At 44.3% G+C, this 27,434-nt stretch overlaps 7 protein-coding genes across 10 annotated transcripts; 4 read left to right on the plus strand and 3 right to left on the minus strand.

Annotated features, from left to right (window-relative positions):
• Nucleotides 1–408: 408 nt before the first annotated feature.
• On the minus strand, nucleotides 409–6,602 carry LOC131267541 (acyl-coenzyme A diphosphatase FITM2). 3 transcript variants are annotated; one of them, XM_058270446.1, is made up of 3 exons: nucleotides 6,417–6,602; nucleotides 4,809–6,095; nucleotides 409–572 (listed from the first exon to the last, which is right to left on the minus strand). In XM_058270446.1, exons 2-3 carry the CDS (start codon nucleotides 6,063–6,065, stop codon nucleotides 522–524), a joined length of 1,308 nt encoding a protein of 435 aa, XP_058126429.1. In that variant the 5' UTR covers nucleotides 6,066–6,095; nucleotides 6,417–6,602; the 3' UTR covers nucleotides 409–521. The 3 variants fall into 3 exon arrangements, with proteins under 3 accessions (XP_058126429.1, XP_058126430.1, XP_058126428.1); XM_058270447.1 differs by lacking the exon at nucleotides 409–572 and adding an exon at nucleotides 3,397–4,258; XM_058270445.1 differs by lacking the exon at nucleotides 409–572 and having other exon boundaries at nucleotides 4,671–6,095.
• LOC131267543 (ganglioside-induced differentiation-associated protein 1) lies at nucleotides 1,513–3,504 on the plus strand. Its single transcript, XM_058270448.1, has 3 exons — nucleotides 1,513–1,602; nucleotides 2,458–2,650; nucleotides 2,719–3,504. The coding sequence occupies exons 1-3, from the start codon at nucleotides 1,513–1,515 to the stop codon at nucleotides 3,384–3,386; spliced, it is 951 nt and encodes a 316-aa protein (XP_058126431.1). The 3' UTR covers nucleotides 3,387–3,504.
• A 357-nt stretch (nucleotides 6,603–6,959) lies between the features above and the next one.
• LOC131266900 (eukaryotic translation initiation factor 3 subunit L) lies at nucleotides 6,960–9,077 on the plus strand. The gene is made up of 2 exons (XM_058269587.1): nucleotides 6,960–7,090; nucleotides 7,196–9,077. Exons 1-2 carry the CDS (start codon nucleotides 7,061–7,063, stop codon nucleotides 8,783–8,785), a joined length of 1,620 nt encoding a protein of 539 aa, XP_058125570.1. The 5' UTR covers nucleotides 6,960–7,060; the 3' UTR covers nucleotides 8,786–9,077.
• A 475-nt stretch (nucleotides 9,078–9,552) lies between these two features.
• Nucleotides 9,553–10,605, plus strand: LOC131265210 (uncharacterized). Its single transcript, XM_058267472.1, has 4 exons — nucleotides 9,553–9,580; nucleotides 9,873–10,065; nucleotides 10,152–10,293; nucleotides 10,373–10,605. Exons 1-4 carry the CDS (start codon nucleotides 9,553–9,555, stop codon nucleotides 10,421–10,423), a joined length of 414 nt encoding a protein of 137 aa, XP_058123455.1. The 3' UTR covers nucleotides 10,424–10,605.
• A 985-nt stretch (nucleotides 10,606–11,590) lies between these two features.
• Nucleotides 11,591–25,024, minus strand: LOC131263107 (uncharacterized). Of its 2 annotated transcripts, XM_058265261.1 has the most exons (10): nucleotides 24,947–25,024; nucleotides 24,522–24,840; nucleotides 24,281–24,447; nucleotides 24,161–24,203; nucleotides 23,831–23,967; nucleotides 19,708–20,189; nucleotides 15,400–15,949; nucleotides 15,086–15,282; nucleotides 14,866–15,003; nucleotides 11,591–13,996 (listed from the first exon to the last, which is right to left on the minus strand). In XM_058265261.1, the coding sequence occupies exons 2-10, from the start codon at nucleotides 24,758–24,760 to the stop codon at nucleotides 11,813–11,815; spliced, it is 4,137 nt and encodes a 1,378-aa protein (XP_058121244.1). In that variant the 5' UTR covers nucleotides 24,761–24,840; nucleotides 24,947–25,024; the 3' UTR covers nucleotides 11,591–11,812. The 2 variants fall into 2 exon arrangements, with proteins under 2 accessions (XP_058121244.1, XP_058121243.1); XM_058265260.1 differs by lacking the exons at nucleotides 19,708–20,189; nucleotides 23,831–23,967; nucleotides 24,161–24,203; ... (1 more) ...; nucleotides 24,522–24,840; nucleotides 24,947–25,024 and adding an exon at nucleotides 18,167–18,282 and having other exon boundaries at nucleotides 15,400–18,109.
• LOC131263110 (E3 ubiquitin-protein ligase sina) lies at nucleotides 20,539–23,756 on the plus strand. Its single transcript, XM_058265263.1, has one exon. The coding sequence runs from the start codon at nucleotides 21,411–21,413 to the stop codon at nucleotides 22,263–22,265; it is 855 nt and encodes a 284-aa protein (XP_058121246.1). The 5' UTR covers nucleotides 20,539–21,410; the 3' UTR covers nucleotides 22,266–23,756.
• A 1,147-nt stretch (nucleotides 25,025–26,171) lies between the features above and the next one.
• Nucleotides 26,172–27,017, minus strand: LOC131263111 (density-regulated protein homolog). Its single transcript, XM_058265264.1, has 2 exons — nucleotides 26,959–27,017; nucleotides 26,172–26,896 (listed from the first exon to the last, which is right to left on the minus strand). The coding sequence occupies exon 2, from the start codon at nucleotides 26,882–26,884 to the stop codon at nucleotides 26,285–26,287; it is 600 nt and encodes a 199-aa protein (XP_058121247.1). The 5' UTR covers nucleotides 26,885–26,896; nucleotides 26,959–27,017; the 3' UTR covers nucleotides 26,172–26,284.
• Nucleotides 27,018–27,434: the final 417 nt, after the last annotated feature.

A 27,434-nucleotide genomic window follows, 5' to 3' on the forward strand; every position in this document is an offset into this window, starting at 1 on the left:
ATATATATATATATATATTTGTAAGATTTCGACTCGGTACCGTGCTACATTACTTTATACTGGTCAAAGCTAATACAAAATACTATAATGCTTATACATAGAAAACCATAGTATTACGAACAGGCAGTCCGGGGGGAATCACGCGAACCCAGTACGCGATTTCTGAATGGTTGTATGAACGGTGGAGGCGTGTTCTTGTTTAAGGGAGTTCATCTATGTAACTGTTAAGCTACTTCTATTTCTATCCTGTAAAATTAAGTACTGGTAAAGCTTAAGCAAAAGTTTTTTTAATATAATATCAGCAAAAAGATGTTTAATTGACATGGCATTTTATTTTAAATATTTTCGGATTACGATGAAATACGGTGCAATACCAAAGAATGATAAATATGGACGGTTTGGGTGGGGAAAGGTTTTTTGCTTATATTTTGCAGTTGGGATGAGATTTTGTTTACAAACTCCATACCGCCAAATGTGCGATGGCCGGATAAAATATCCTAATCTTCTGCTATGTCGTCCAATCAACCCGATGGGTGTCTGATGTCCAGAATTTTTCGTCGCTTGGAGTTATTCTGCAAATGGCACGAAGATGATTATGAAAAAGATAATGAGCATTGCCCCTAGAGCAGCTTTACACGTGAACAACGACAGCATGAGTTTTTGGGAAGCGCCTTTATTGGATTGATTTTATTACAAAAAAAACGACTTCATTCAGTCACGTGTGCGAAGGGGTGTATGGCTTCACTCAACACACACACGACCACATCGGAGCTAAAATCTCATGTTCCACAGTCCATTGCGTCACTTTGAAAGCACGTCTTGTGCATTTAGCAGTTGGATGGGAGCATCACGCGTATTGACTTTAAAATGGTTGAGGGGGGGTTGTTATCTTAGTTTATACGTTCCCAAAATTTGCAAAATTCCTAGTCCGTGATCGTTACCGTTTGGAAAACGTTGTTTTCAAGGAAAAGATCCGATCCGAAAGCGAACAACTCGACTACCTTCGGACCGCCTTATTAAAAGGACGATCTTTTTCGCATTTCATCCAACTGGTAGTGACTACCCCGTACCATACAACCATCCCCGTTAGAACAGCTGACGACCGTGGCAAAAAAAAACAAACAAAGTTTCCGCGATCGTTACGCTCCAGATGATGGCGAGACACCCACAGCAGTAGTGGTTTAAAGCGCACGATAATCAGATCGTAGTTGGCACTGTTCGTTATCCCGTCACCGTCTGCCGACCGGGATCAAAAGCATTGCCCATAATCGTGGCATTCGCAGCCAAATCACTTACCCTTTAAGCTTTCCGGCACCGACGGCATCGGTGGAAATCAAATAACCCGGCGTTGACGTACGTTGCCTCGCGCGGAGTCATGATAGCAGGGCATGTGATGCGTTGCTAACGGTGTGCAGAAAATAGTGTCGCAAGCTCGTCTCATTGAAAACAGACAGTAACTTATAACGCATTGCCTCGCCGGTATCGTGATCCATTCGCGAGAAACGTACTAAAATGTCCGATAAAAGTTTTAAACGTCCCAGCATTGCAAATCGTGATGGTTTGGTACTATATTGCAACCAGTATAGCTACTTTTGTCATAAGGTAAGTTGTGATGTTTTTTGTGTACAAAACTATTAACACGAACAATTGCTACAATCCAAGTGGTTCTTTAGATTGGACCAAGGGCGGAAATAATTTTGATATTTTTTTTAAATGCATGCACAAGTGAGCGTTTATGATTGTCCTCTTTTGCGGGAATATCATAAACCGTGGTTGCGTAATTGGCAACCGTCATGACGAAAGCAGTCAAAAATGATTATCTTTAAATTATGAAAATAGGTGTAGGCGTATCTGAAATTTTCAGTTAGGAAAGCATCCTAGAAAAAATGTAAATGTCGCGTTGAGTTTGAATGAATGAGAAGCACTCGATTTCATGGATCGTATTAGAAAGAATTAAATCCAAGCAATCTAAATGTTGTCGCTATGTCACCATTAAACATCATAGCAAGCACGTGTGTTATTTTGCAAGTTTCGATAATTATACTATTTTAGTTCCAACACGTTAGTGTTCCAACACTGGCAAACGTAGCTCTGGGAGTGCAATTGTTATTTACCTTGCGATTTAACCATAGTGTCGGTCTGTAGACCGATCGTATGATCATGTGGTGCATATCACATTTGACGGCACGAACTGATTCGTCGCGCGTCACCGGCCTTGCATTTCGTTTATCTAACCACCTTGTTGTCTCACCGTTTGTGTACTGGCAGTCTTAGTGTCAGTAAACATGATATTCAGGACTCACGTAGATACGTGGTATTTTATCTTCTCTTCGTAGTCTGTCTCAAAGTCTACGATCAATGATAACGCATTCAGAAGCACGCAACAGTTGCGGAATTCTCTTTTCAAATATTTCTAATCAATTGCTATTCTTCTATGGTCGATTGTTGTTCGCCTAGGTCTTGCAAGCACTGCACGTGAAAGGCATTCCCTTCGAAAAGTACGAAATCGATGTGACGAACGATGAACACTTTTCCGAATGGTTTCTCGAGCTAAACCCACGTGCTGAATTGCCCGTGTTACAAAACGGCCTACTTATTGTGCCGGGTTCGAGTCGCATTCTCGACTATCTGGAGGAAAACTTCCCCAAATGTAAGTAACCCTACGGTGGAAGGAGCGTATAGCATATTGCGATCCATAAATGTTTTGTTCTATTCCAGCAAAATCCCTTCGGATGCCCAACGATGCCGATAAACAAGTGCTCGGCTTCCGGAAAACGATCGAAAGCCTTCCGATTGGTGTTCTTACCATCGGTTCCTTCCTACATCCCCAGCACACGGGCAGCCCCAAGTTTCCCTTCATCCTACCGGTGCGCCAAACGATCATCGCGCGGGAAAGTACGCTTGCCGATCGGCTACGGACCTACGCGGCCAACTATCCTGCTTTCGGCGAAGGCCTTTCGAAAAAGGCCGACTTCCACGAGCGCAAACGTGGCATCATTGCGAGTGAGGAATATTTCTGCAAGCTGCTCGAGGCACTGGACGAATTTTTGAACAACGTAGAGCAATACCTAGCGACGATCGACGACAACGAGCAGAAGTGGTTGTGCGGTACGGAAGTGTTCACGATCGTCGACATCTGCCTCGGTACGTTGCTGTACAGGTTGTACGTGCTGGGACTGGAGGATCGCTTTTGGGGTGCGGACCGAAAACGTCCCCAGCTGGTGCGTTACTTTGCGAAAGTTTGCCAACAACCGTCGTTCCAGGATGTGCTTCCGTCGAAGGTGTCGATTTTACGCACCGTTTGGATCAATATGCCACCCGTGTATAAGGCAGGGCTGGCGGCAGTCTCGTCCGTTCTAATTAGCTCCACTCTACTGAAGAGATAGATTTTCTTGTTGCCACATATAACTGAACACGAGTGTGACAGTTTTGTTGCCATTTTGTTTACAAAAATCAACCATTTTGACGAATTTCTACCAACTCTGTTCTATTTTTTCGATCTTTGGCCAGAGAATCGTTCTTATAAATAATGAACTTTGTAAAATGTTTTCTCTTGTGGAATGAACTGTATAATTGTTTGAATTCTTCTTATAAACCTTTCTTCTCCGGAACTTAGGGCTAATAAGTTAATCTTACCAACAACAACAGTACATGCACAAACAACATCAAAACTTTCATTAATCAAATTGCATTCGGTGTGATACAACATGAAACAATTAAAAACGAGTAATTTACCAAAATCGTGTATTTGGTCGTTGGGCAAATTTAACAAACCGTAAAAGAATAATATAAACCAAACATAACTTTGTGACATACAAACGGAAAATGAACCAACGGTATCAAATAAATATTTGCAACAAAAGTTTCCATAAGTAGATAAACGTAACCTTTAAACCGAAGATAAAAATAATTATTTTTCTGTTTAGAATTTTTTTAAAAACTAGTAAACCACAATTTAACGAAGAATAAAGAATTTGATACCTAAACACCGGACAGAAAACACTACAGTACACGGAACACGTGCTTTACACACGGAAACAAATAGTTTTACACAATTTCGAGACGATTCAATAACAACATGTTGTTCTCACTATCTCCTAACAGCCTCATGTTCTTTTGTCTGGCCTTCACTATCAACGCAATCCTGCTAGCGGTTTTTAGAGAACATTTAAATCTAGCTTTGATTCAGCATAGGCAGGCATCCTTGGAAGCTCTTTGTCAGGTAACGCTTAAATTTAACTGTCGATTTTCACTAGATCTGTAAGCGAAGAAAGTTTAAGTGGAAATTAAGGAAAAGTTCAATGACACAGGACAAAAGAAACAAAGATATGATGCAGAGTAAAGGAGAAAATATAAATAAATAAGTTGGTACTGCTTTACCACCTACCACCAGGCAAAATAATTCGGTATAAGTTACAAATGATGTTAAGTGATTTTTGTCTACTCATCCAAGTCATCCATATAGATGATATGATACATATTTTTACAATCACAAAAACACTGGCATATTGTACGCATCCCGACGCCAGCTGGTTAGCAATTTTGCACTCATTTTTACAATGACAATCGTTCGAAGGTTTAGATACACTTACACAGCATTCCACAACCATAAAGCACACATAAGTTATCGCAAAAAAAAAGGACAGTGACTTCAACAAGACGAAGGCATACTATGATTCGAAACGTTCGAATCGGCTACGATAGCGCGCATAAGAAGGATGGTTAAAGTCGGCGTTACTGTAGTTGTTACTACTACTGCTAATTCCCCCGGTAGATCCTACACGCGATCCGTAGATATGGCTACTTACGAACGCTGCTCCCTGTGGTTCCCTCCCTGTCTCCAGTGGCGAAGCACCGGACCCGGCCGCACTCGAACCAGCATTGTAGGGCTGCCGGGCGGCGTACAATGGCATTCCCATAAATCGGGGAATCTCTTTACTACTGCTCGCACCGCCTCCCAAACTTTGGCCACCGGAACCGGTACCGGAAGCTGAGCTCGAGGAATTCTGAAGGAGACTGGCCCTTCGGCGCAGGCCACTTTCCGGTCGCGTGATGGATTGGTAGTTGAAAAGGCCTTTTCCGACCGGATCAGGTAGCACGGTCGGGATTGGGTACCAGGCACGATACGTTACAAACCAGCACACGACGGCTATGATGCCACTCAGCACTTTTTCCGCCATGCGGTGATGGTACAGCATCGTTCCCACGAGCATTACATCCCACAGCAGCTGTAGCATCGTCATGCCAACGAACAGCAACCGAATGGTAGGCGTAAACCGGTTGTAGAAATATTTCAAAGTCTTTAGGTCTTCATCCTTCAGACTCTTCAGTGGGTTGGACGTTTGCGAGCTATCGTTGCTGCTGCGATTGTGTTCCTCATTGCGCAGCAGATCCTTGATGCTTTCCCAGCCAATGATCGGACGGGCCTCTTCCATCAGCACCAGACTCGCGTAAATGAGGATGAACGCGTGGCCGGAAATGTCGAATCCGTTCCACAGATGTCCCGCCTTGAGGCAGCTCGATTTGGCATCAAATCCACGGGCACTACATCGCCCGTAACTCGTTTCGATGATGTTAAATAACTTGGTCCACACGAACCACAGCACGGTTGCTATGCCGAGCCGTGGCATGTGATTCCGCAACAGGCGCTGACTGTTGCCGCAGCACAGTGTAACCGACGTCATGGCGAGAAATGGCAAGCAGAACAGCAGCGTCCACGCCCAGCCGAGTTTGACGAAGTACACGTTGAACAGATTGTCGGTTCGCGCGAGGTAGGTCTTGGGGAAGGGCAGGAAATCCCCAATCAGGGACACGATGAACAAAGAGCCCAAGTACAAAGGAACTTTAAGGCTGGTGTCGAAGAAGATGATCTTTTTGCACACATGCAGCACCATCATGGTGAGCACCTCTTTGATCGAGGTGGGCGTTGCGGTCGGCCGGGTGCCTTTGGCTTCACTGCGTGCGGTCGTATCGTTAACCCCCTGCCGGAAGTTCATCTGTGGCCGGGTTGCATTTCCGGGTCCGGCAGAGGTTGGTGTGTGGATTGGCCTTCGTTTGTTTGCCATTTGTGCGTCGAGGTGCCGGTGGTTGGTGGTCTATGTTGCCAGATAAACACGAAAGAAAAAATTCTAATAATCATACGATGCCTTCCAACAGGTGTATAAAGCAAACTGCACGCTTTCCTTTCGCCCGCTATCTTTGTGGAGTCGATGTGTGAATTGCAAAATTGGCGTAAACTTAAAAATAAACACAGCCACATACGCACACTCCCATTAGCCCTAAGCATAGGTGTGCGGCGAATAGAAATAATAAAGAAAAGCGAATCGGAAGAGATGATGCCACCCGTCCAGCTTTTAGCCCCGCTTGCATTCCAAAAATAAAAGCCCAACCAAACTAATAATCCAACCAGAACTTACATCACTTGTTTGTACCACCGCATTAACACGGTGCTTGGATCGCACTACTTGATGGAACAGCTGTTAGCAGCAGGTCGAATGATGGTCGTTGAAATTGTATTTTATTACAGCTAATCTCTAGCACTGGCTGTGGAAAAATGATGTGAATGATCGTACGCAAAACTGATCAGCCATGCGTAAAAGTAGGATTTCTTATGTTGTGTACCGAGTACAAAGTCTACACGAGATGACGTTTCACTTTGAAAGTGGTACCTCGAAGTGGTGTGACAGAACGTGCTGCTTAGTCCGCGGTCTACGATGGTTCAGCACGAGCAAAAAACGCTTCAAGAGGGTTTCATGATTGGTAAAACAATTTGACAGCGGATGGCTTAAAATTTGGAGAAAAGGTTAAAACATAGTAAAATGAATCATGTATTCCATTTGTGGCGGTACTTATCAAAAAGGTATTAGTATGTAAAACTAAAACATATTTACCATTTCACCTGATCATTCTTCAGCAATCTTGATTGCATGCGTCAATCGAGAATTTGACAGCGCCAGCGTACCTCTTTCTGTAGCAATTGATTTCGGTCGGTGTGTGATTTGGTGTTTCAGCAGAAAAATCTCAATTTTAGCATCGAAATCCCTTGCGTCCGAATTCCGAAATGTATTCCAACGAAGAAGTGTGGGAAGGCGTAAGTGTATAGCGAATGGAAAGCCCGAATTTCACGTGCTGATGACTCAAATCTGTTGTGCGAGAAAGCAATGAAAACATAACCTAAATGTTCCACTTTTTTTAGGGATACGATGAGTACGGCTACGAGATGGGAATGCCGGAGGATCCCATCTACGATCGCGGCTATTTCCCGATGCACGAGGACGTTAAGAAGTTCCTGGTGTACTTTTGCAGTGTCATCAAGGATGGTGTGGTGTACGAGATACAAAATCTGTACGAAAACACCTTCCCGAAGCTGAGCGAGCAGCACTTCGAGAAGAAGGCCTGGCCAAGCGAGGATGAGGTGGCCCATTTGGTGGACAATGACAATTTGTTCTTGATTCTGTACAAGGAGCTGTACTATCGCCACTTGCATGCGCGCATCCAGGGTGGCCCGTCGTTGGAGCAACGGTTGAACTCGTTCTACAACTACTGCAACTTTTTCAACTACATTCTTCCCTCGAAGGAACCGGTACAGCTGGAGCTGCCCGACATCTGGCTCTGGGAGCTGATCGACGAGTTCGTCTATCAGTTCCAAAACTTTGCCCAGTATCGGGCCCGGCTGACGGACAAGTCGGAGGAAGAGATGGACATGCTGCTGAACAACAACAGCAAGGTGTGGAACATCCTGTGCATCCTGAACGTGTTGCATTCGCTCGTGTCGATGTCGAAAATCAAGGACCAGCTGGAGGCCGCCGCTGCTGGCAAGGACCCAGAGGAGGTCGCCGGTGAATTTGGGCGCCATTCGTTCTACAAGATGCTGGGATACTTTAGCCTGGTAGGACTGCTGCGTGTGCACTCGCTGCTGGGAGACTATCATCAAGCGATCAAAGTGCTGGAGCCAATCGAGCTGCACAAGAAGAGCCAGTATTCGCACATTCCGGCGTGCCAGATCAGTACGTCGTACTACGTCGGTTTCGCGTACATGATGATGCGTCGCTACTCGGACGCTATCCGTACGTTCTCCTCGATCCTGCTGTACATCCAGCGCACCAAGCAGCTGTACAGCGCCCGTTCGTACCAGAACGATCAAATTAACAAGCAGACCGATCAGATGTATCACCTGCTTGCCATCTGTCTGGTGCTGCACCCACAGTGCGTCGATGAATCCCTCCAGCAGGTGCTGCGCGAGAAGAACTACCACGACAACATGTACAAGATGCAGTGCGGTGATCTGGACGTTTTCCGCAACTTTTTCGTCTTCGCTTGTCCGAAGTTCGTATCGCCCGTTCCCCCGCCGCCGGACGCACCGATCGAGGACTACGTGAAGGAGGCCCTGGAGCACCAAATCAACGTGTTCATGGACGAGGTGCGTCAGCAGCAGGAACTACCGACGATTCGTTCCTACTTGAAGCTCTACACGACGCTGCCGATGATGAAGCTTGCCTCGTTCATGGACCACCTGCCACGCGACGAGGTCGACAAGCAGAAGCTGGAGAATCTACTTACCCGCCTGCTTTGCTTCAAGCACAAGATGAAAAACGTCGTGTGGACAAAGGGAGCTAGTGGTTTGGAAGGGAAATTCCAGTCCGGCTCGGAGTTGGACTTCTACATCGACAAGGACATGATTCACATCGCCGACACCAAAGTGTCCCACCGTTACGGTGACTTTTTCATTCGCAAAATAATGAAATTTGAAGATCTTAACCGACGTCTGCATGCCATCAAGGGTTAACGGAGTGACTTGGGGAGGACTTTTTCTATCAACAAACCAATCCGGTGGATTTGTAAATTCGTACGGAAATAATTTATTTATTGGTTTGTCAAACCTACGCTGGGTGGATTAAAGTGGCTGAACCTTTGAAGCTGCTGCAGTGCGCAACAAGTAACCATTATCTTTCTCACATTCAACACAGAGAATCCGATTTACAAAAACCAGGAATATTAAGAAAAATTGTAGCCTAGTGCTGTCGGGTAATAAAGTATCCGCCATAGGTACATGGCTACAGGAAAAATAGTTCAAGTTGTATTTATTCGTTTATAGTAGATCTTTTAATTTTATATGTCTCTAGTGTCTGTCCTTGATGAGATTTTTGTACAACTGACTGATTAAACTTTCCAGTTCATCGGCTAAGCAGATATGATTTCATAAAATCTTAAGTATTTTTGCTCTCATATTGGAAACTAGTCTATGTAGATTCACAACCTGAAAATCGTTTTTTCTAATGTTTATTATGTTCTTTCGAGTCACCCTGTACAATACGGCACGCTTGACATTCTACGCCAGATTGTTTATATTTTGATCTTGCAGCAGCGACCAAAAAACAACAACATAGACGTTGGCCTTTCCGTGCACGAAAAGTCGAACACCATGACTGTATTTCGTTTAAAAGAGTTTCCAAACGTTTGTCTCATTTGCTTGCCTCAACCAGAAGATTTGCTGGTGCCAGTGATGGCAAGCGCGAACTCAATCAACACAAGCGATCCACACACCGGGACTACATGTGTGACACGTGTGAGATGGCATTAGGTACGGTCACACGAGACGAACCTTTGCTGGCGAACCTTTCGCACACTATTACAAACGAATGCCAAAAAAAGGTTCGCCGAACCTTTCAGCGTTCACACGTAACGAACCTTTGATGTAGTTTCATTGATAGTTGGTAAGAATAAATCAAAGTAAGCATTGTAAACAAATGGGGAAATCGAACGGAACGTCAAAAAGGTTCGCGGCAAAGGTTCGTGCTATCCACCAAAATCGGTGAACCTTTTCTGCTCGAAAAAGGTTCGCGAACTCTACTCGATTCACTAACACATTCAAGAAAAGGTTCGCCGAGCGTCCAAATTCGCGCAGGGTTCGTCTCGTGTGACCGTACCTATTCGATTGCAAATTTTCGCTTCGGATGGAGAACACAAAACCCATCATAGTAATCCGAAAGAGCTGCAGTGTGGAATCTGTTTAGGGGCGAACCTGACTCAGAAAGAATTTGACGATCACCTTTGCATCACCTATCGGTAAGCACAATGAGAGGGGAGACTCGCTGTAAACAAGAAATCGAAGCAGGCTGGTGATATTTTTTTCCCAATTCCACTTACCGTAGCGAAAACTACATCTGCTGCAATCGTGACTTCAAGTATCAGTCCTTCTACAACAAACACATGCTGCTGGCTCATGGGGAGCACACGAACGTTCGCGTAAAACCCACCGACGGACTGCTGATCGGGCAGTTTCGAGCGATGCGCGTAAGTTGATGAAAGAATTATTCGCGTTAGGTTAGCAAATAGGACTAATGACTTTCTTTTTCCTGCTCAAACGTATCAGCGACAGGAGATACGATGTCCAAACTGTGCACAGGAGTTTCCTACACGGTAGCAAAAGAATAATCACGCGAAAACCTGCACTACGGCCGTTTACGATGAACAGTACATCGACGAGCAGACAAGTAATGATTTGTGACTGGATGTAGTTTGTAGAAGCCAGGCAATAACACATTATAAATTTTACAATTTTCATTTCTTGAAATGTTCCTGGTTCCCCCACTACCACTTTGCTGCTGGGTGAGGCTTCCCCGACCGCTCAGTCTTGGCTGAGCAGCCGTCAACGATGGAGGTACCCCTCGCGTCAGCGTCCAAGTGCGAATTGCGTTCTGTAATACGTTTTTTAAGTGCGAAAAAGGTGACACCTATTGAAATCCATCGTCAACTAGTTGAAGTTTACGGGGAAAAGTGTATGGACATAAAAAACGTGCGTAAGTGGAGCCGCGAGTTCAACTCCGGGCGCACTAATGTTCACGACGAGGAGAGAAGTGGCTGACCGTCGGTCTCGGATGCGATTGTTCAAGCAGTGGAGGCAGAAATGCTCAAAAACCGCCGTGCGACAATTAGGGACTTGGAAGAGAAGCTTAGAGGAGTGTGTAGCAGCGAAACAATCCGTCATATCCTTGTGAACAACTTGCAGTATCACAAAGTTTCTGCCCGATGGGTGCCGAAACGCGCGCCCGCACACAGCCAACGTTACCCTTGACCTGCTCAAGAAATTTGGCTGGGACATCATCGATCACCCTCCCTATAGTCCCGACGTGGCCCCAAGTGACTACCACACGTTCCCCGCCCTGAAAAAACATCTCGGAGGGAAGAAGTTTGAAAGTGACGCGGAGGTTCAGAAAGAGGTCAACACCTGGCTGCGCGAGGCGGACGGAGAGTGGTATTCTGCCGACATAGACAAGTTCATCGTGCGGATGCGCAAGGTGTTGGAAAAAAATGGCGATTATGTAGAAAAGTAGCCAAGACCTTGGCCTTTCCAACGGTGTATCGCTTTTTGTAAATAAATGTCATTTTCTATGAAAAAAAAAAATTGGAGACCTTACTTTATTGTCAGCCCTCGTATATCATCAAAAAAACAAGTATTCACTCATTATGTTTTCTATTTTTTGACCATCACAACTCTTCATCCATCCAAAACATTTTTATTCAAACTAATGAACCCAAATCATGATGAAAAGCAAAATGTAATTCTCCGTTCTCCGGATTACATATATTTCTCACTTGATGGGATCTTAACTGACGAATTCATCAAATCTCCCGCACATAAAATATTCTACTTCATTGTGACTTGTGTTGTTTTTTGCGCACATCTTAAAATACGGCCGAGCATTTTCAGGATAATCGGAGTGTTGCAATGTTTTGAAAAATAAAGAAAATTCAAGCTTTCTTCCAAGTTATTACAAATTTATATGGCGTCTTCCCGTTGCAGAGTTTATTTTTAATATGTGTAGCTTTTCGCTAAACGCATTGCCTTGGCGCGACGTTTTACTTCTGTTTGGTGTTTCTTCAGCGCGGCACGCATCTTAAATAGTTGATGCATTTCTCTGTTAGGTAACAGTCCGTTGTACATCGGCATCATACTCTCCAGATGTTTCAAATGGTTCGACATGAATTTCTTATTCGGTGGATCTACTTTACGCATCAGTCTGTGTATTTGTTGAATTGTCTGCAAAGCTTTTCCTGGTTTCACCGTTTGACTTCTTTTTTGCAGGGTAGCATAAAATTGCCTTCCATGTCTCCAGAATTGATTTTCATCAACTGGTACGTCCGGAATCGCAGGGCTCGTTTGGCTTCTTCCTTCCGATTGACTTCTTTTTTGCCGGGTAGCATAACCATGCCTTCCATGTCTACAGAATTGATTTTCATCAACTGGTACGTCCGGAATCGCAGGGCTCGTTTGGTCGTCCTGAAAGTCTCGAGTAGCGTTATCGAGACTGTTGAGCCGGTCCGTGTCGATCGTCTGATCGTAAGTGTTCAGTAAAATATCCTCTCTGGCACTCGGGACCTGTTCATCATAAAGTAGTCTACTGTTTGATCCATTCCCTGGATTGGCATACATTTCGTAGAGGGCAGGATCTTTGCTCAATCGGCATAACAAACTTAAGCCGCCAGGGAACTCTTGAAACTGCAAGTCGGACCACGAAAATTTATGAAGTTGACTGGTTCGGCGCAGCTCTTCATATTCGTTGACTAACTCTTTGTACTCGGTGTGATCGTACGTGGAGAATATGTACATACATGCTTCCCAGATAACATTACGGTGGTTCGGGTCCAATAATGTATCCTTGGAATTCATCATTTGCAACACGTGATGGCGCAGCGTACCCAGATGTTTTTTACCCTCACGTAGGCCAAACTGCCCGAACAGCACCATGTTCAGCTGGCATCGCAGCTTTTGTGCTTTTTTATCGTTCGGTTTAGCAGATTCGTATGCGCTGAACAGTGCCTTCACGTCTCCATAAGCATTCGTTAGCTGCAGCAACTTTTCGGTCACATAATACAATGCCTTTCTCACTTTCCGGGGTATTGCATTTTGTGCAATCAAGGCTTTGTTTACAGTATCTGCATCGCCTTGTCCCAGAAAGTGCACTAACTCTGTGTGAAATAGATCTTGTGCATTCGGTGTACCGCATATTAGCAGTACATTCCCAACCGATTCGAAGGTAATGGATAATTTAAGTGAATGCTTTTCGGCTGCCTCCTTCACAAAAATGCTACCACGATCCGAGAGCAGTGCCTTGGCGTGCTGTTTGGTAAGGTACACTTTCCCGTCCGTTACGTCCGAACTTTCCGTAGCATCTGCTGGCGTCGCTGGGTGTGCCGGCGGAGATGGCTCAGAACTGAGCGGAATAAAGTCGGGCATCGATGATGCTGCAACGCTCTCGGTCTGCAAACCCGATTCAACACTTGATACATCAGGGTGATCCAGTTGCAGATTCGTTTCAACAGGCTCTTGCGGGGCGTTATTTTTTTCTACCAGTTCTGCTTCTTCTGCGAGTACCGAAAAACTATAGTTCGAATCTTCAGTTTGCATAGCAGATTGAACATCAATTGGGATCTTTTCATTTTGAAATTGTTCCGGAGCATTTTGTTGTTGGGTTTTAAACTCGTTTAGTGATTCATGGAATATCGGTCTGCTATCCTCAATGCGCTGTTCCTGGTCATGTTGTGGTTGTTGTTGTTGTTCTTGCTGATGACATTGGTGTTGCTGGTGGTTTTGTTCTTGCAAATGAGAGATGACCTTGAATTGAGCTTCTCTTTCTTGATTCATACGTAACTGTTGTTTTTCTATCAATCCGGAAGATTTAACAAATCGATAGTAGAATCCGTTCGGGTTTTCCGCAAGATCGTGGAGATTCAGTTCGCACTCGTTTGCCTGGTCACTGAACAGATTGTAGCGCGGACCAGCTTCCGGTTCGGACTGACTTCGTTCGTTATGCGGCTGGTATCCCCGGTAAGCCGGCAGGTAAGACTTGATGTGAATCGTCGGTAATGCCTGACCGAAAATGCGATACGCCGCGGTGCATGCGTGGGCCTGGTGGCCTTGCTTGCAGCAGATGCAGCAGTACTTCGTTTTCATGTTGATGTGATACTGTCCCCTGAGCGGTACGTTATCTTCCGTCTAAAAATTGCACCACGAGTTGCGGGAGAACAAAACGGTGAAGAAATCAAGATTAGTTTTCTGTGGGTGTTTATGCCCATTTAACCCATCAGCCACATGTAACGGATAACGCAAGCATGGATGAGGGAAGAACAGCTGCCGGATCATCCGGGCCGGAAGGTGGCCCGAAAGCATTAGGCATCGCTTCACGGAGAAGAACGAAAGCACATCTCACACAGTGTCAAACAAAACTCTAAGACTACCAGAAGCGTATCAATCCATTCCGGGCCCCAAGTGGTGGGATAATCGGGGCCCTCCAGACATTTCGATTGATCTACATGTTTCAATACCTATGGCCAAAGAAGGACTTATTCCTTATAACAGCTTCCAATCCTTTAAAATTAGGATAAGGTATCATGCTTTTCAATAGGAAGAAATTTTACACATCTTTCCGTTATTACGCCCTTACGCCCTTATAACCACAGCATGTTGTCTTTGGTTAAACGATTCAATACCGTGTCTTCATTAATTTTAAGAAAGAAGATTATTCATATAATTTCGGCAATATCATTATATTCGATGCTTCGGAATTTTCGAACGTTATGTTAATGTATGCCAATGGTATTGCTTTGCCTGACACTTGTTCAAGAACGATTTATCAATCAACTTCGTTGGATTTGAAAAATCATTGTTACACATGTTCATCTCCAAAGCCGTAGCTACAAGCATTCATCTTCCATCCGTTTTGCTAGCATTATGGTCACGAGACGCTGTGGGTTGAACTTTGTAAACCACCTTCGTCATACTGAACGAGGAAGTGCCCTCTTGACATCTGGATGGCATGATAATTGCCTCCGATTTAATCATTCCCTTCTAGTTCAAATACTTACCGTACTGTGGTACCGGCGCCACAGATCCGGACAAACCCGCTGCCCATGTCCGCGTACACCGCAAAGTTTGCAAACCATATTGAGATCCCTGGCGCAGGCATTACAACCTCGCACGAAATTGCGCGTCCTTTCGCCGCACTGAAAGGGGTAAGAAGAAAAGAATCCCGATATGTAGTAAACGTCCAACGGAACAAGGAGAGAAGGTTGATTATCGTCTTACATTCAAACAAATTGTTCTAGGACATCGTGGCTCTTGGTGGCCTTGTTCACCGCACATGTAGCAAACGGGCGGTTTCGGAGGGTTTCGACACTTGAACCGCATGTGACCTTGTTCGCCACATTTTAGGCATATGGGCTGCTTACGGGGTGGACTCGGATACAGATCTTGCTGCATAATTTCCCAGTGTTTTCTTCCCCCTGCAACGAGATTGCAAATGAACATTTTTTCTGGTCAGCAAACAATACGTTTTCATTGTATATGACACTACTTTGGATAGTACACCATGATATAAGGGTAAATGTATTTGTACTTACGTGGCATCTTTTGCATTACTGAAGCCAAATTGAAATCTTCATCCACCCAAACGTCGTTGTAGAATAATTTCATCTCTTCGTTCCAGGCACAATCTGGCAGATTTTTAGCAACCTGCGACCGATCTTGAGTGGTGTTTGTTTGTTCTACAACGGAGACCATGCTCTGTTCCGCACTCTGGTTTACATCATCTGGTCCACGCTGACTCACATCGGTATTGCTGGTTGTAACCGCCTCACTCAATCTTTTCTTTTTTTTAGATGAGCCTGGATCGACATTGGTGAGCTTTTTCGGTGATTGATAGCCATGCTCGACAACTTTTGCAGTGTTGGCTGTAGAGACTGCGTTATCTATCGGTTCATCTGCCGTTTGGTCTGCATCGTTTAGGTTACTTGAATGCGAAACGTCAGCGACATGTTCAAGCGAAATATCATTAGATCGTTTCTTTTTCTTCGCCAATGGACCGTCAGTTTTGGTACTCTTTTTCTGTGGTTCACTAGCGGTCTCCGAGGTGGCGACTGTGCTGCTGGTAACAACGCTATCAGAAGCTTCCTTAGGGAAATTTTCTTTACCTAGCTGCTGTTGGCGTTCCTGTTCTTCATTCTCCTCTTCCTCCGCATCCGTATCCGAAATGGCACGCACTATGTCTGTTAACATGCTTGCGAAGTCTTCATCGGAATAATTTTCCGAATTATATTGCTTTCTTTTGGGTTTTCGCTTTCTTCCTTCCTTCGGGGGCAACTTCGGCGTACTTTTTATTGCGTGCACGAAGCTTTCCTCATAATCGCTTTCCGAGGAAACGGCACCCATTTTCTCCAGCTCTGGCAAAATCTTGGCGGAGGCATGTTTTAATGAGGAGTCCTTCTCCAGCGGGGCATTGGAAGCTGTTTTTTCTTTAGTCTGCAAGCTGTCATTAGGCCCAGTGTTTATTGTAAGTTCGTAGTCACTTTCAGATGACACGCTATCATAACTAAGCTCCAAACGATCCGTATTTCGTTTCGCTTTTGACCCAGCTGAAACCAACTGATACATGCTATCAACATCAGAGGAGGTAGTGTTTGTTCGTGTCGTTGGGCTTTTTTTACTTCCGCCCTTGGAGGCAATCGATTCTTGATTAACCGAGGCAGATTGGTTGACATCAGATGGACGATCTTTTTTCGATTTCTTTTTTGTACCGTGTACTGTAGTGTCGGACGAATTGTCCGTGTCGAAGTGTTTGCGAGCCAGTTCTAGGGCAACACTTATTGGAGATTTACAATTTGGTCTTGCGTTGGATCCATCCGCCTCTTTGGCAGGCAGGGTGGAAGAAGCCTTTTTAGATGAACCTTTTTTCACCGACTCTTTCGGTGAGGAGATCGTAGATGGATCTTTTAATTTCTCCATTGGCGTTTTGTCCGGGTGTTTGGATCCCTTCGCCTGTGATGAAACTTTTTTGCTGCTTAGATCAGCCTTTTTCGCAACGGTACTGCTGTCTCGGCGTACTGGCGACAAATTACCCTTATTGGATTCCTGGAGGCGCTTTTCTTGATCGGTCGTATCGCTACTTGTACAAACCGTACCATCCGACGAGATGGACGGAGCTCTTTGATCTCGTGAAAGCAGAGCGTTCTGCTTTCCTTTGCGAGAATCTCCAGCACGTTTCCCGTCAATTGAACAATCTAACTCATCGTCATTTGGGATGCTTTCAGCAAGGTTGTCGCTTAATCGCGAACGTTCAGGAAGACCAATGAAATCGTCCGACATTATTGAACTGTTCGAAGGACTAACACAACGTGGCGAATTGAGTTTTGGCGCCGCGACCTTCCTTTTCGTCTTTTTGGCGTGCGGAAAGGCAAAGCTATCTTGCGCCACCTCATCGTCGCTAGACTCGATGCAAATTTTCGGCGGTTCAGGCAATGGTACTATTACAACATCATCGGTCTCCTCGTCAGACTGTGCCATAGATTCGCTTTGTTTGATTTTATCATACGAAACCACGCCACGGGATTTAGAATCCTCATCGGACGAATCAAGGAAGATTTGCGCCACAACCCTTGGAGCATTGCGTTGACGAGTTGCTGTTGCTTTGGTTTTTTTCACATCAAATCTTTCCCTTCGGTCTTTGCTTTTATCCGCCAATTTCATCAATCCGGCAAATTTTTTTTGCACCGGTTGTTGCGATAATTGATTGTTCCTTTTGGGGGGCATTGCTCTCTGTACTTTCTTCGAAGGTTTGGGCTTATTGGTAGCTGGATTCTTTTTCAAATAGGTTAGTTCATCTGTAACCTGGGCTGCATTGGTTTCTGCTGGTAGGATAATGCTATTTTCCTTGTAGTTGTGTAAGGTATTTCCTAGCAACGATTGGTAAGGCGTTAAGTACATTTTTTTAGGTTCACTCGGCACACCTCCAGAATTATTGCTATCTTTTTGTGTAGGCTCCGATGGTACCAATGACGTTTGGATGGTATGGAATGGCTTTGCTTGTGATGGCATATGACCACCGTCTGATCCATCCGTGTTGCCCCAATAGCGTTTCCTTTTGGGTTGCAAATTTGCCGATTGCGCATTGTTCACAACCGACGTTTTCGTAACGACTCGCGAAGGGCCATTATCTACACTGCTACTCGAAGGTCCATCCGTAGTCGACGTTACTTCGTACGAATGATGAAATTGTGAATACAGACGTTCCTCGAGCGCAACCACGTCTTTCGGATCCATTTCACTATTCCCATCCTGTGGAAATGAACTAATTATCTCTGTTGATCTTCAATTTGTGATTTTAGATCTTACCATTTCCTCTAGCTAATGGTGCAAATGAATGCAGGTACGAAACAGTATGTAAATGTACTCAAATATGAAAAATCTTTTGAGACGATGAGCCTTCTTGGATGTTGATTCTATTACATTAATTCTTGTCGCACGCGGAAAATGATAGACGGTGAGTTGTCATTGTGACAGCTGTATTGCACCAGGTATATATTTAAAGGTAAGATTTGTGAGGTATGTACATCAATAACAGACTACAGCATTCAAGATTCAAAATTAGCTTTCTAATACTTATGCCAACCATCAAATAAATATTTGCTAAGCCATGTTGTTGAGGATATATTTGGAGAATTAATGGATAATTATGTTAAAACGCACGGAATAAGCCTAATAATGGTGAGTCTCTTCCGTGGTCCGACCACGATTTAGGGATCTCGTATTAATATATTCCATCAAACCAAACGTACGCCCCTGATACGCCCGTCTACTTTCAGGGTCGAATTGTTCCTGGCTGTCCACACGGCATCGTAGCGTAGCGATTTTGACACTCCATCGCAGTGTCAACTATTTTTTATGGTCGTGGCTAAGGCCTCTCGGGGGTGCCCATGGCGCAGCGGTAGCGCGAGGAAACACCACACCACAGGTGTGGGATCGAATCTCGAGTCTGGCACCCTCCGGTATTACGAACGGCTGACCACCGATCTATAATATACCGTCTTTCGGTCACACAAACTCTCTTCGGAGAGAGGCCTTGTCCCACTAGGGGATGTCGTGCCACATTAAAAAAAAAAGGCCTCTCGACCATCATTTACACTACGACGGAGTGTCAAAATCGCTACACTACGATGCCGTGTGGACGCTGCCTTCGGGTCGTCTGCAATGACAAACTCAATATTGCTGGGATTTTTGCTAAGATGGTACCAGCACTGAGCTTACGGCTTCTTATTCGCTCAACCTATACTGAACAATATGTTTTTTCGAGTAAAACTTTGAAACTATGGCGCTGCAGTAGCGCTAGATTACCCCACGCCAGAGATCATGAGTTCGAATCTCGAGTCTGGTAACCCACGGTATTACGAACGGCTGAATCTGATGGCTTGAATTGTGTATTTTCTGTACTTTAGATAATGATACTGTGTATCCTAAGCCTAGTTTCCTTTCAAAACTCAGAGAAACCTTGAAATGATTTCTTTCAAAGAAGAAATAGAATAAAAGGTTATGAACTTTTCCTTTTTCAAAATTGACCAGCTAATGTTTTCGGAATGTTTTATGGGATTAGAAAAACGGACATTTCAAGATTGCGTTTCAATTTTATTATTCAATGTTTTTCTTATGATTTTGACAAATAAAGCAATAAAATAAGAAGACATTACTTCGAATAGAAGTATCCGTACTCGGGTCCATTTGACGTGGCTGAAGTATCCATTTTGTTCTTGCTCAAGTGTTGCCTACCTGCCCCAAGCTAGGAGAGATACATTTTGGTTTAATTTTCAGTTTGGATTTTATGATTGCGTTGTTGTCTGTGCTTCTTGCTCCGTGCATGTGGAGGCATTTTCGGCTGGCACCGTTTCCGTAATGGCTAACCATGGTAGACGCTTCTGCAGTTCGATGCGGTATCTCGGATGGCTGATGGCGTACACGTAGGGGTCTAAGCAGGCAACAAACTTACATGCACATGCTGGGAACATCGTAACTCCTGGAGTAAGAAGGCTTTTGTCACCGAAGGCACCGATTAATGCGAGAACAGCATACGGGGTCCAAGATGCAACAAATAAGAAACAGACGGTGATCGCAGCCTTTGCTATACGGATTTCGACGGAAGCATCGTTTTTATTCTGATTCGATCGCAGCGATTCCACGTTCATCTTCTTCGCCTGTTCACGGAGCTGTTTTTCGTGATTCACAACGTGGCTAACTATTTGACTGTAGTAGTAAATAATTAGGCTCATCGGTAGAACGTAGCTGAATGTGAAGATGGAACCGACAAACAAACGAGTGTCGAAGGTGGATGACAAATAATCGAAGGAGCAAGCCGTTAGGAATCCCTCTGCAAATAAATAGATAGCAGTTGAATATTTTGTGAATATTTTTGAATTCTTATAAAGATTAATCCGTGGAATACCCGATTTAAAATTTGCAACGTTAGGATGAAAGGCAAAAATTCGATTCAACTAGTCAAATTGTCATGTGAAATTCTGTTAATCACAATTCACTTCACTGTAAGCACCTTGTGAAGCACAAAGTGCGAAGTTAGACGGAGGTGCACTAAATAGAATCCATTGTTTACAATAAAGATGGAATTGTTTTGCTGTTCAGCCACTGTAGTAAACTAACGAATCATATGATTTAGGTGTATGAATAAAGCGACTCATGCAATGGAAATTAAGTAATGTATCCTAATTGAAAATCGTAATGTCGCACTCGATATGATTTAACTAGCAGAAATGAACTAGAATACATAGCGCCATGTTGACGAATGACAGAATGAAACATCTTCATCGCGCAGCAGCAACGTCAGTATAGTAGAAGATCGCATAGTTCGCGGTGGTGGTGTCGGGTCATAAAATCTCTACAAGCAGCCTCGGTGAAAAATAACATCAACGAAATCCGTGCAATTTGCTTGCCAGAACAAACTGTCCCGTGCAAAGTGTTCAAGTGAAGCGGATAGATTGTGGAACGCTGCATCGATAGAACAGCCAATCGAGAAAATCACACTCTACAGCTTCCCTCATCGAGTGAAGAGTGGTATTGTTTATAATTACGTTCGAGGTGGTGCATACGTTTGTTACGTACGCGAAAAAAAGTAAAGTAACATACGACATTAGACCTGCAGGATTGTGCGCTGAAAAGTAGCGATGAAACAGAATCTCTTCGATGATTATGAATTCTATTTTTCTGTGGGTAGAATAAAATAATATCTGCTGACCAATCAGCTGGCTGTGCATGAGTTTATTGAGCAGTGCATGGGCGATCGCAGCAAGCTTGTGCGAAGGTGGTAAATAAATCTCGCCACCTATGATTTGCTTTTCCTGGAAGGTGGCAAGACGCTAAAGCCAACAGCTGAACAGCAAGCCGAGCATCCTAGCAGGCGTTGATCAAAATCGAGCTACCAACCAACATCAAATCGAAATTCCCTCCGTCCAACAGAGGCTGGAAGTTGTGCATATCGTAAAACAGTGGTCACGCGCTTGTGGTGGCATTCGAAAAACACATCATCCTACCGACGAACGACGTCTCAACGGTGGCATCAGCAAATCACAACTCAAATATGTCCAGTAAATTGAACAATCCGAAGCGCCGTGAGGTGACGGGTTCGTCATCATCAAATTCTTCGATTTCATCCGTCGGTGCCTCGGACAGTGGCATCTCGGCTGATCTTGCCTCGCTGTTCGAGTGCCCGGTCTGTTTCGACTATGTACTGCCACCGATACTGCAGTGCCAGAGCGGTCATCTCGTGTGCACAAGCTGCCGTTCCAAGCTGACCTGTTGCCCGACCTGCCGTGGCTCGCTCGGTAACATACGGAACCTGGCCATGGAGAAGGTGGCCTCGAACGTCAAGTTCCCGTGCAAGCACTCGAACCACGGCTGCACCGTCTCGCTCGTGTACACGGAGAAGGCGGAGCATGAGGAGGTGTGCGAGTTCCGCCCGTACCTGTGCCCCTGTCCGGGTGCTTCCTGCAAATGGCAAGGATCGCTCGACTACGTTATGCCGCACCTGATGATGTCACACAAAAGCATCACCACGCTGCAGGGGGAAGACATCGTGTTTCTGGCCACCGACATCAACCTGCCCGGCGCCGTCGACTGGGTGATGATGCAGTCCTGCTTTGGACATCATTTTATGCTCGTCCTGGAGAAGCAGGAAAAGTACGACGGTCACCAGCAATTCTACGCGATTGTTCAGCTAATCGGATCGCGGAAGGAAGCGGAAAACTTCGCCTACCGGCTGGAGCTGAATGGGAACCGTCGACGGCTCACCTGGGAAGCGATGCCCCGTTCGATTCACGAGGGAGTCGCCAGTGCAATTCTCAACTCGGACTGTCTGGTGTTTGACACGTCAATCGCACAACTCTTTGCCGACAATGGTAATCTCGGCATCAATGTAACTATTTCCGTTGTGTAAAAGGGGGCAAAAAGGGAGCGATTTACCTGATAGGGAGGTAGGGGTGGTTTGGGGACCACAATTTTTTTCTGCTATTATGCGATAAGATATTTTCTTTGCGTATCCGATGTGTGATGCTAGTTGTTTAAAGAAATAACTACAATGGAATACAATGTTTGCGTTTTGATTTGATACACCTGGTGTGGTAGAATTCATTACTTTTCACGTATTTGCATTTGCTAAACTTTTCACTATCGAACTAATCTATTAGTTGAATCTTGTCTCTATAAAAATCATCCTGTACGAAAGGAGCCAAGGACACGAGCAAATTAACCGAGCAACAATCGATCCGTCATGAATTTGAATTGCCTTGCTTTGTCGTTGTCGTAGGATTGCACGATTGCGTGTGTCGATCATTTATGTATGTGTGGTGTATGTGTGTTTGCACGGGGATGAATGAAGGGCAATCATTAGCATGATATAATAACTTCGATTGCGTGACAAAGGTTGTTGAAAATGCGTGAATTTGAATGGACGTGTGCAAGTGTGTTTGCATATCTTTCGGTAAATATATATATAAAAACAAGATTACAAGACACGGTTACAAAAAGGAGATCCAGCGTGAGATTCCACCGGGATAGGTGAAAAGACATTTAGCCACTTCTGTCCTCGTACCGGACATCTCACAAAATCCTTAAGGCCGATCTAGGTTGAGATAGGTTTAAGTACATTTACGACTCATTTATTATATACACTACTATGCTATTCCCGGTTCAAACCCCCTAACACGCGCAAAGCTAAACGTTGCGCTTACAATGCACGTGTCCCAACAGTGGGGAAACACGTTTGAAAATAACATTGGAGAAAGAAGACGATAGGATAATGATATGACGATAATCATTTGTTGAAAAGAAATGGAATTTACGTGTGATAGAGATTCTCGTGAAGATTTAATTTTCATACTGCACTGGGGACTCATACCATACATTATACTTTTTTTCACAAAACCCAGGGGCTCCTCGCGAGGATTATTGAACTAGATAATGTTCTATTATCATAGAATAACAATTCTTTTGAATGTAGAGTGCATGCATCCTAAAATAGATGCTCCCTGTGAAGGTTTGCTGAATATTATTCCATGACACATTTGCAAAATGTAGCACCAGCAAGAAGAAACTGTACTGCCAGCAAACGTGTATAGTTCAACACGTAAGTGAAATGAAATAGGAACCGGTTGAGGAAGATTGTCTTTCCGTGCTAGAGTTATTCTTTTCCTTGCAACTCTTGTTATGATTTTGTTTGTCGAGTGATTTTTACATTTTTACAGTGGAAATACTAAACGTTTAATAATCTTCAATAGACAGCTAACATTTGCGACAATGCAAGAGGTATCAAAAACCGAGCAGATACAAAAAGTTGAAAAAAGCAAACGTAACAGAAGGAAGCGAATATTCACGACCGTTACTGGGGTGTTGTTCACGAGTGCTGCTAATAAAATACTATGTTTTTTCTATGATCAAAGAAGGGCCGGTGTTTAGCTTGTAGACAATTTCAAAAGATCCTGAATGTTATTCCTCGTCCCTTACCTGGCACGAACCGTCCCCAGATTTCCAGTAGCGGTAGCACTCCCCACGGAATGGTGTAGGCCCAGATGAGAAAGATAAAGATGAGGGCTTTCGTCTGAGTAAGCCTTCCTTCGAAGGGGCGCGTAATGGTGTTGTATCTACGGGTGAGAAATGAACAAGAACATGAGTACTAGATTGACATCAGCTGCACATCAGAACTGGTTAGTAATTCCTGAGCATTTTCGTTCAAAAATTTGTTTTCAAGAACTTTAATCACAGTCATCATATGATTTCTTTTTTAACCAACCAATCGATGTACTATTATTTTCAAAATGTAATCACTTCACTTACCGATCGTAGGCGATGAGCGCATTAGTCGCACCGGCGCCGATACCTGTCAGTGCAGAAATAAAACAGCACATTATGGTTCCAACCTTACACAAGTTTCTCGGTGCAGCTAAACCCTCTTACCGGTTAGTGATCCAACGAAGGCGAAAATCTGACATCCCATATGCCCAAGGGTGAACCCTTTGGTGAACGAGTTGTAGATGAAAATTGGTGTCTTGGCCATCATGAAGAAATCACAGATGGCAAGATTGACGACAAACACGTTGGACGGTGTCCGTAAGGATTTGGCACTGAAAATGGTGGGCGGAAAAAGGGAAAATGACACGCGCCGCCCTTCTGTCGTTCGCTATTGGGAAGCACTTACGAGAGGAAAATCCAAATGACCAGTCCATTGCCGATGAGCGCAAAAATAGCGAAGGCGATGTACAGAAGTCCGAGCAGGTAATGGAGGGACGCTTCCGGTTCCGGGTACTGCAACCAGTGGTCGGGAATGTACTGCAGCTCCTCGGGTGGCACGTTCCAGCCGAGGTACCGCGTGCCAGACTGGTCCGCTCCAATCAACGCTTCCGGTCGGTAGGCGGTCTCGTTGTCATGATGCGCCATGGCGACGGTGGTTTGGTGATCACGTTACGGGTTCGGTTCCTGGAGTCGGGCACCACGAATCCTAGCCGAGGTGTTGTACACTTTTTGGACGAATATTCAACCGGATGCAACCGTTAACATGCAGTTTGGCACACAACAATTAACACGATTGTACACTCACAAAAAATATTTACCCGAGATACGTACCTTCGTACGCCGTTCTAGTGTCCTCTAGCTGACTGTTAATCTGGCGCGCACCGCCCTAGACACGTTCACTGTGCCTACTGACGATGTTTCTGTCAACGGACAGACATTTTATAGCTGGCCAGATTTTGGGGGCTCGGCTTTGGGAGTTTGCACGACGGCCCAGAATAGATCCGAGAATTGGCCAATATTCCCGTAATCGGCGTGGTGTGGCAAATAATTCAATCAACGCGTTCTTTCCATCATCCAGGCACCCCGCCTCAGGGCCCGGCATTGAGCCGGCAGAGGGACAGTCCACTCCTTGGAGGATTACGGGATTCGATCGACATGGCGTTTAATTCGAAAAAAGGTATTTGATTAAGCAGCACATGGTCGCGGTGCTTTAAAACACGTTGGTGCTAAGCGCGCTTGTGTGTGGTTGTTATTTAATTTAATTATTGCCCTGGATTGAAGAAGGACACAACGTTAAGAATTTTGGATTTTGGAAGAAATTAAACGACACCGTTGGCGGTTGGTCCGACAAAAAAGAGATGGTCAATGTGGTTTGAATTGGGCCTTACATTTAAGTTTTTTTTTAGGGTTTGATATCATGGTGGTGTATTGCATGTTGCCGTCTCTGTAATCCGAATAACATAGGTATTGTTCTGGAAAGTGTTATGCAGTTCAATCGCTTCATGAACCGCCGGCAGCCGTAGAAGTGATAGCTGCAAAGCCACAAATCCGATAGTACTGTAATTCAAGTTTCAATTAATGGCATATATTGCCTCCACCTCCTAGGTAATTACATCATTGTAACATTTTTATTCTCCATGTTGCTATTGTCTAAATGGCTTACAAGCAAGAACTCATTTGTTTTTATACATATTCTCAATTCTATCGTAATGTCTCTTTCATTTCATTTTCATGATTTCACTCATTTGGATTCACTTTCGTTTGTAGGTGTCTAGGAAAGATGTTCTGTGAATGTTCACTGGGAAACTCCGTTCGCGTGTCTTACACAACATGAGCTCGTGAAAAAGTTATCAGTTCTCAATTCCCATGGGAGATAAGTCGTTCTAAAGCTCAAGGAGGATTACGAATTGATACGTTGGTGAACGATTTCTGATGTTCAAATGTTGTTATTCCCATGTTTCGCTTCAACACCTCCTTTTTACCAAATTTCGTACTTGTTTGCTTAATTTATAAAGAAATTTTAAAACATTTGTGTGTGTTTGATGAAAACCCCTGGTTGAAGTGCAGCAGCTATGTATTTCGACAACGAATCAGATAAATAATCACATTACATCAATCATCATGAGGTTGTTGCCCTTTCGCCGCCATGAGCATCATCACATAAACGCTTCACCGTTTCTGATCGCCGAGGTCGTCTATAAAATCTTCATCGATTTCGGGCCACTTTTCCGGGATAATGTCGAATAGGTCATCCTTCACATCGCCCTGAATGACGATCTCGTCGTCTCCTGTTACAGATGAACCGCAGGCAAACTTAGTTCCAAAAAATTTGGCCGCCAGCTTCAGGTCTATATCGAAGGTGGCCAGGCCCGTAACCACCGTTACGGATTTCTTACGACCGCGGGCAGACCTCGATAGGCAGACTTTTTTCGGTCCTTCTTCCTTGGTCTTTTTAGTTTTCATCATTCCCTTTCCGCCGCGTTTCTGTCGCTTTTTCTCGTCATCCGCATCGGCTGGCTCGGCGGAGGTATTAGCGGTTCCAGATCCGGCAGTGGCGGTGCCACCCTCAGGGCCTGTGCCACCCATCTTCATCCGCTCGAACTCATCTGGTAGATTTTTCTCCAACCACTGTTTGCATTTCTCGTAGTCCGGGTAGTATTCACAGTACTCTAGGGGCATCGAACAATTGCCGCAGTAGGATACGGTGAGCGGGTAGACCACACCATTCTTTGGGCCAATAATCAAACGTTCCGGGATTTCAGTTGCCATGTTATCGATTACCTGTGGGAACAGATTTGTTTAGCAACTTTCTAATACACACCGTACGTTTTGTTTGCTCCTACCTTTTCCACGAACCTATCGTGTTATTTTTCAGTATTGCACGTCAAAACTTTGCGGCATCTGTCAAAAGCATTGATACAGTATTTTTCATCCTAAATTAGTTTCTATAAATCCAAATTATATAAATAAATGTATCATTCTATTCTCATATTGTAATTGGTCGTTTTAAAATAAAAAAACGTAATATACTTATTATATTAAAATGAAAAACAAAAAATACAAAAGTGGCTGAAAGTGACAGTAGACATCAACAATGCTTAGTTCTCTATTCTATTTGATTCTTTTTGTTGCAATGGTTATATAATCCACATTATTGTACAGCGTTAATAGCAGTACATAGTCATTATAATACATCGAAAATGTATTTTAAAAAAATGAAATGTTAAAATTGCATTACAAGAAAATTAAATTTTCTAATAAAATAGGATGAAACTGACTGTAGCATGGTTCTCTGATTGTCAAGTGATTTGGGTTACAG

Source organism: Anopheles coustani, chromosome 2 (assembly GCF_943734705.1).
Source record: "Anopheles coustani chromosome 2, idAnoCousDA_361_x.2, whole genome shotgun sequence".
Lineage (NCBI taxonomy): Eukaryota > Metazoa > Arthropoda > Insecta > Diptera > Culicidae > Anopheles > Anopheles coustani.

Coding starts and splice junctions, on each gene's coding strand:
- LOC131267543 (XM_058270448.1), top strand. CDS start 1,513: ATGTCCGATAAAAGTTTTAAACGTCCCAGCATTGCAAATCGTGATGGT. Junction 1,603..2,457: donor ATAGCTACTTTTGTCATAAG/GTAAGTTGTGAT, acceptor TTGTTCGCCTAG/GTCTTGCAAGCACTGCACGT. Junction 2,651..2,718: donor GGAGGAAAACTTCCCCAAAT/GTAAGTAACCCT, acceptor GTTCTATTCCAG/CAAAATCCCTTCGGATGCCC.
- LOC131267541 (XM_058270445.1), bottom strand. CDS start 6,065: ATGGCAAACAAACGAAGGCCAATCCACACACCAACCTCTGCCGGACCC.
- LOC131266900 (XM_058269587.1), top strand. CDS start 7,061: ATGTATTCCAACGAAGAAGTGTGGGAAGGC. Junction 7,091..7,195: donor ACGAAGAAGTGTGGGAAGGC/GTAAGTGTATAG, acceptor CACTTTTTTTAG/GGATACGATGAGTACGGCTA.
- LOC131265210 (XM_058267472.1), top strand. CDS start 9,553: ATGTGTGACACGTGTGAGATGGCATTAG. Junction 10,066..10,151: donor CACCTTTGCATCACCTATCG/GTAAGCACAATG, acceptor CACTTACCGTAG/CGAAAACTACATCTGCTGCA. Junction 10,294..10,372: donor GGCAGTTTCGAGCGATGCGC/GTAAGTTGATGA, acceptor CAAACGTATCAG/CGACAGGAGATACGATGTCC.
- LOC131263107 (XM_058265260.1), bottom strand. Junction 15,004..15,085: donor CTAGAACAATTTGTTTGAAT/GTAAGACGATAA, acceptor TACCCCTTTCAG/TGCGGCGAAAGGACGCGCAA. Junction 13,997..14,865: donor GGCGCCGGTACCACAGTACG/GTAAGTATTTGA, acceptor TGCAATTTTTAG/ACGGAAGATAACGTACCGCT.
- LOC131263110 (XM_058265263.1), top strand. CDS start 21,411: ATGTCCAGTAAATTGAACAATCCGAAGCGCCGTGAGGTGACGGGTTCG.
- LOC131263111 (XM_058265264.1), bottom strand. CDS start 26,884: ATGGCAACTGAAATCCCGGAACGTTTGATTATTGGCCCAAAGAATGGT.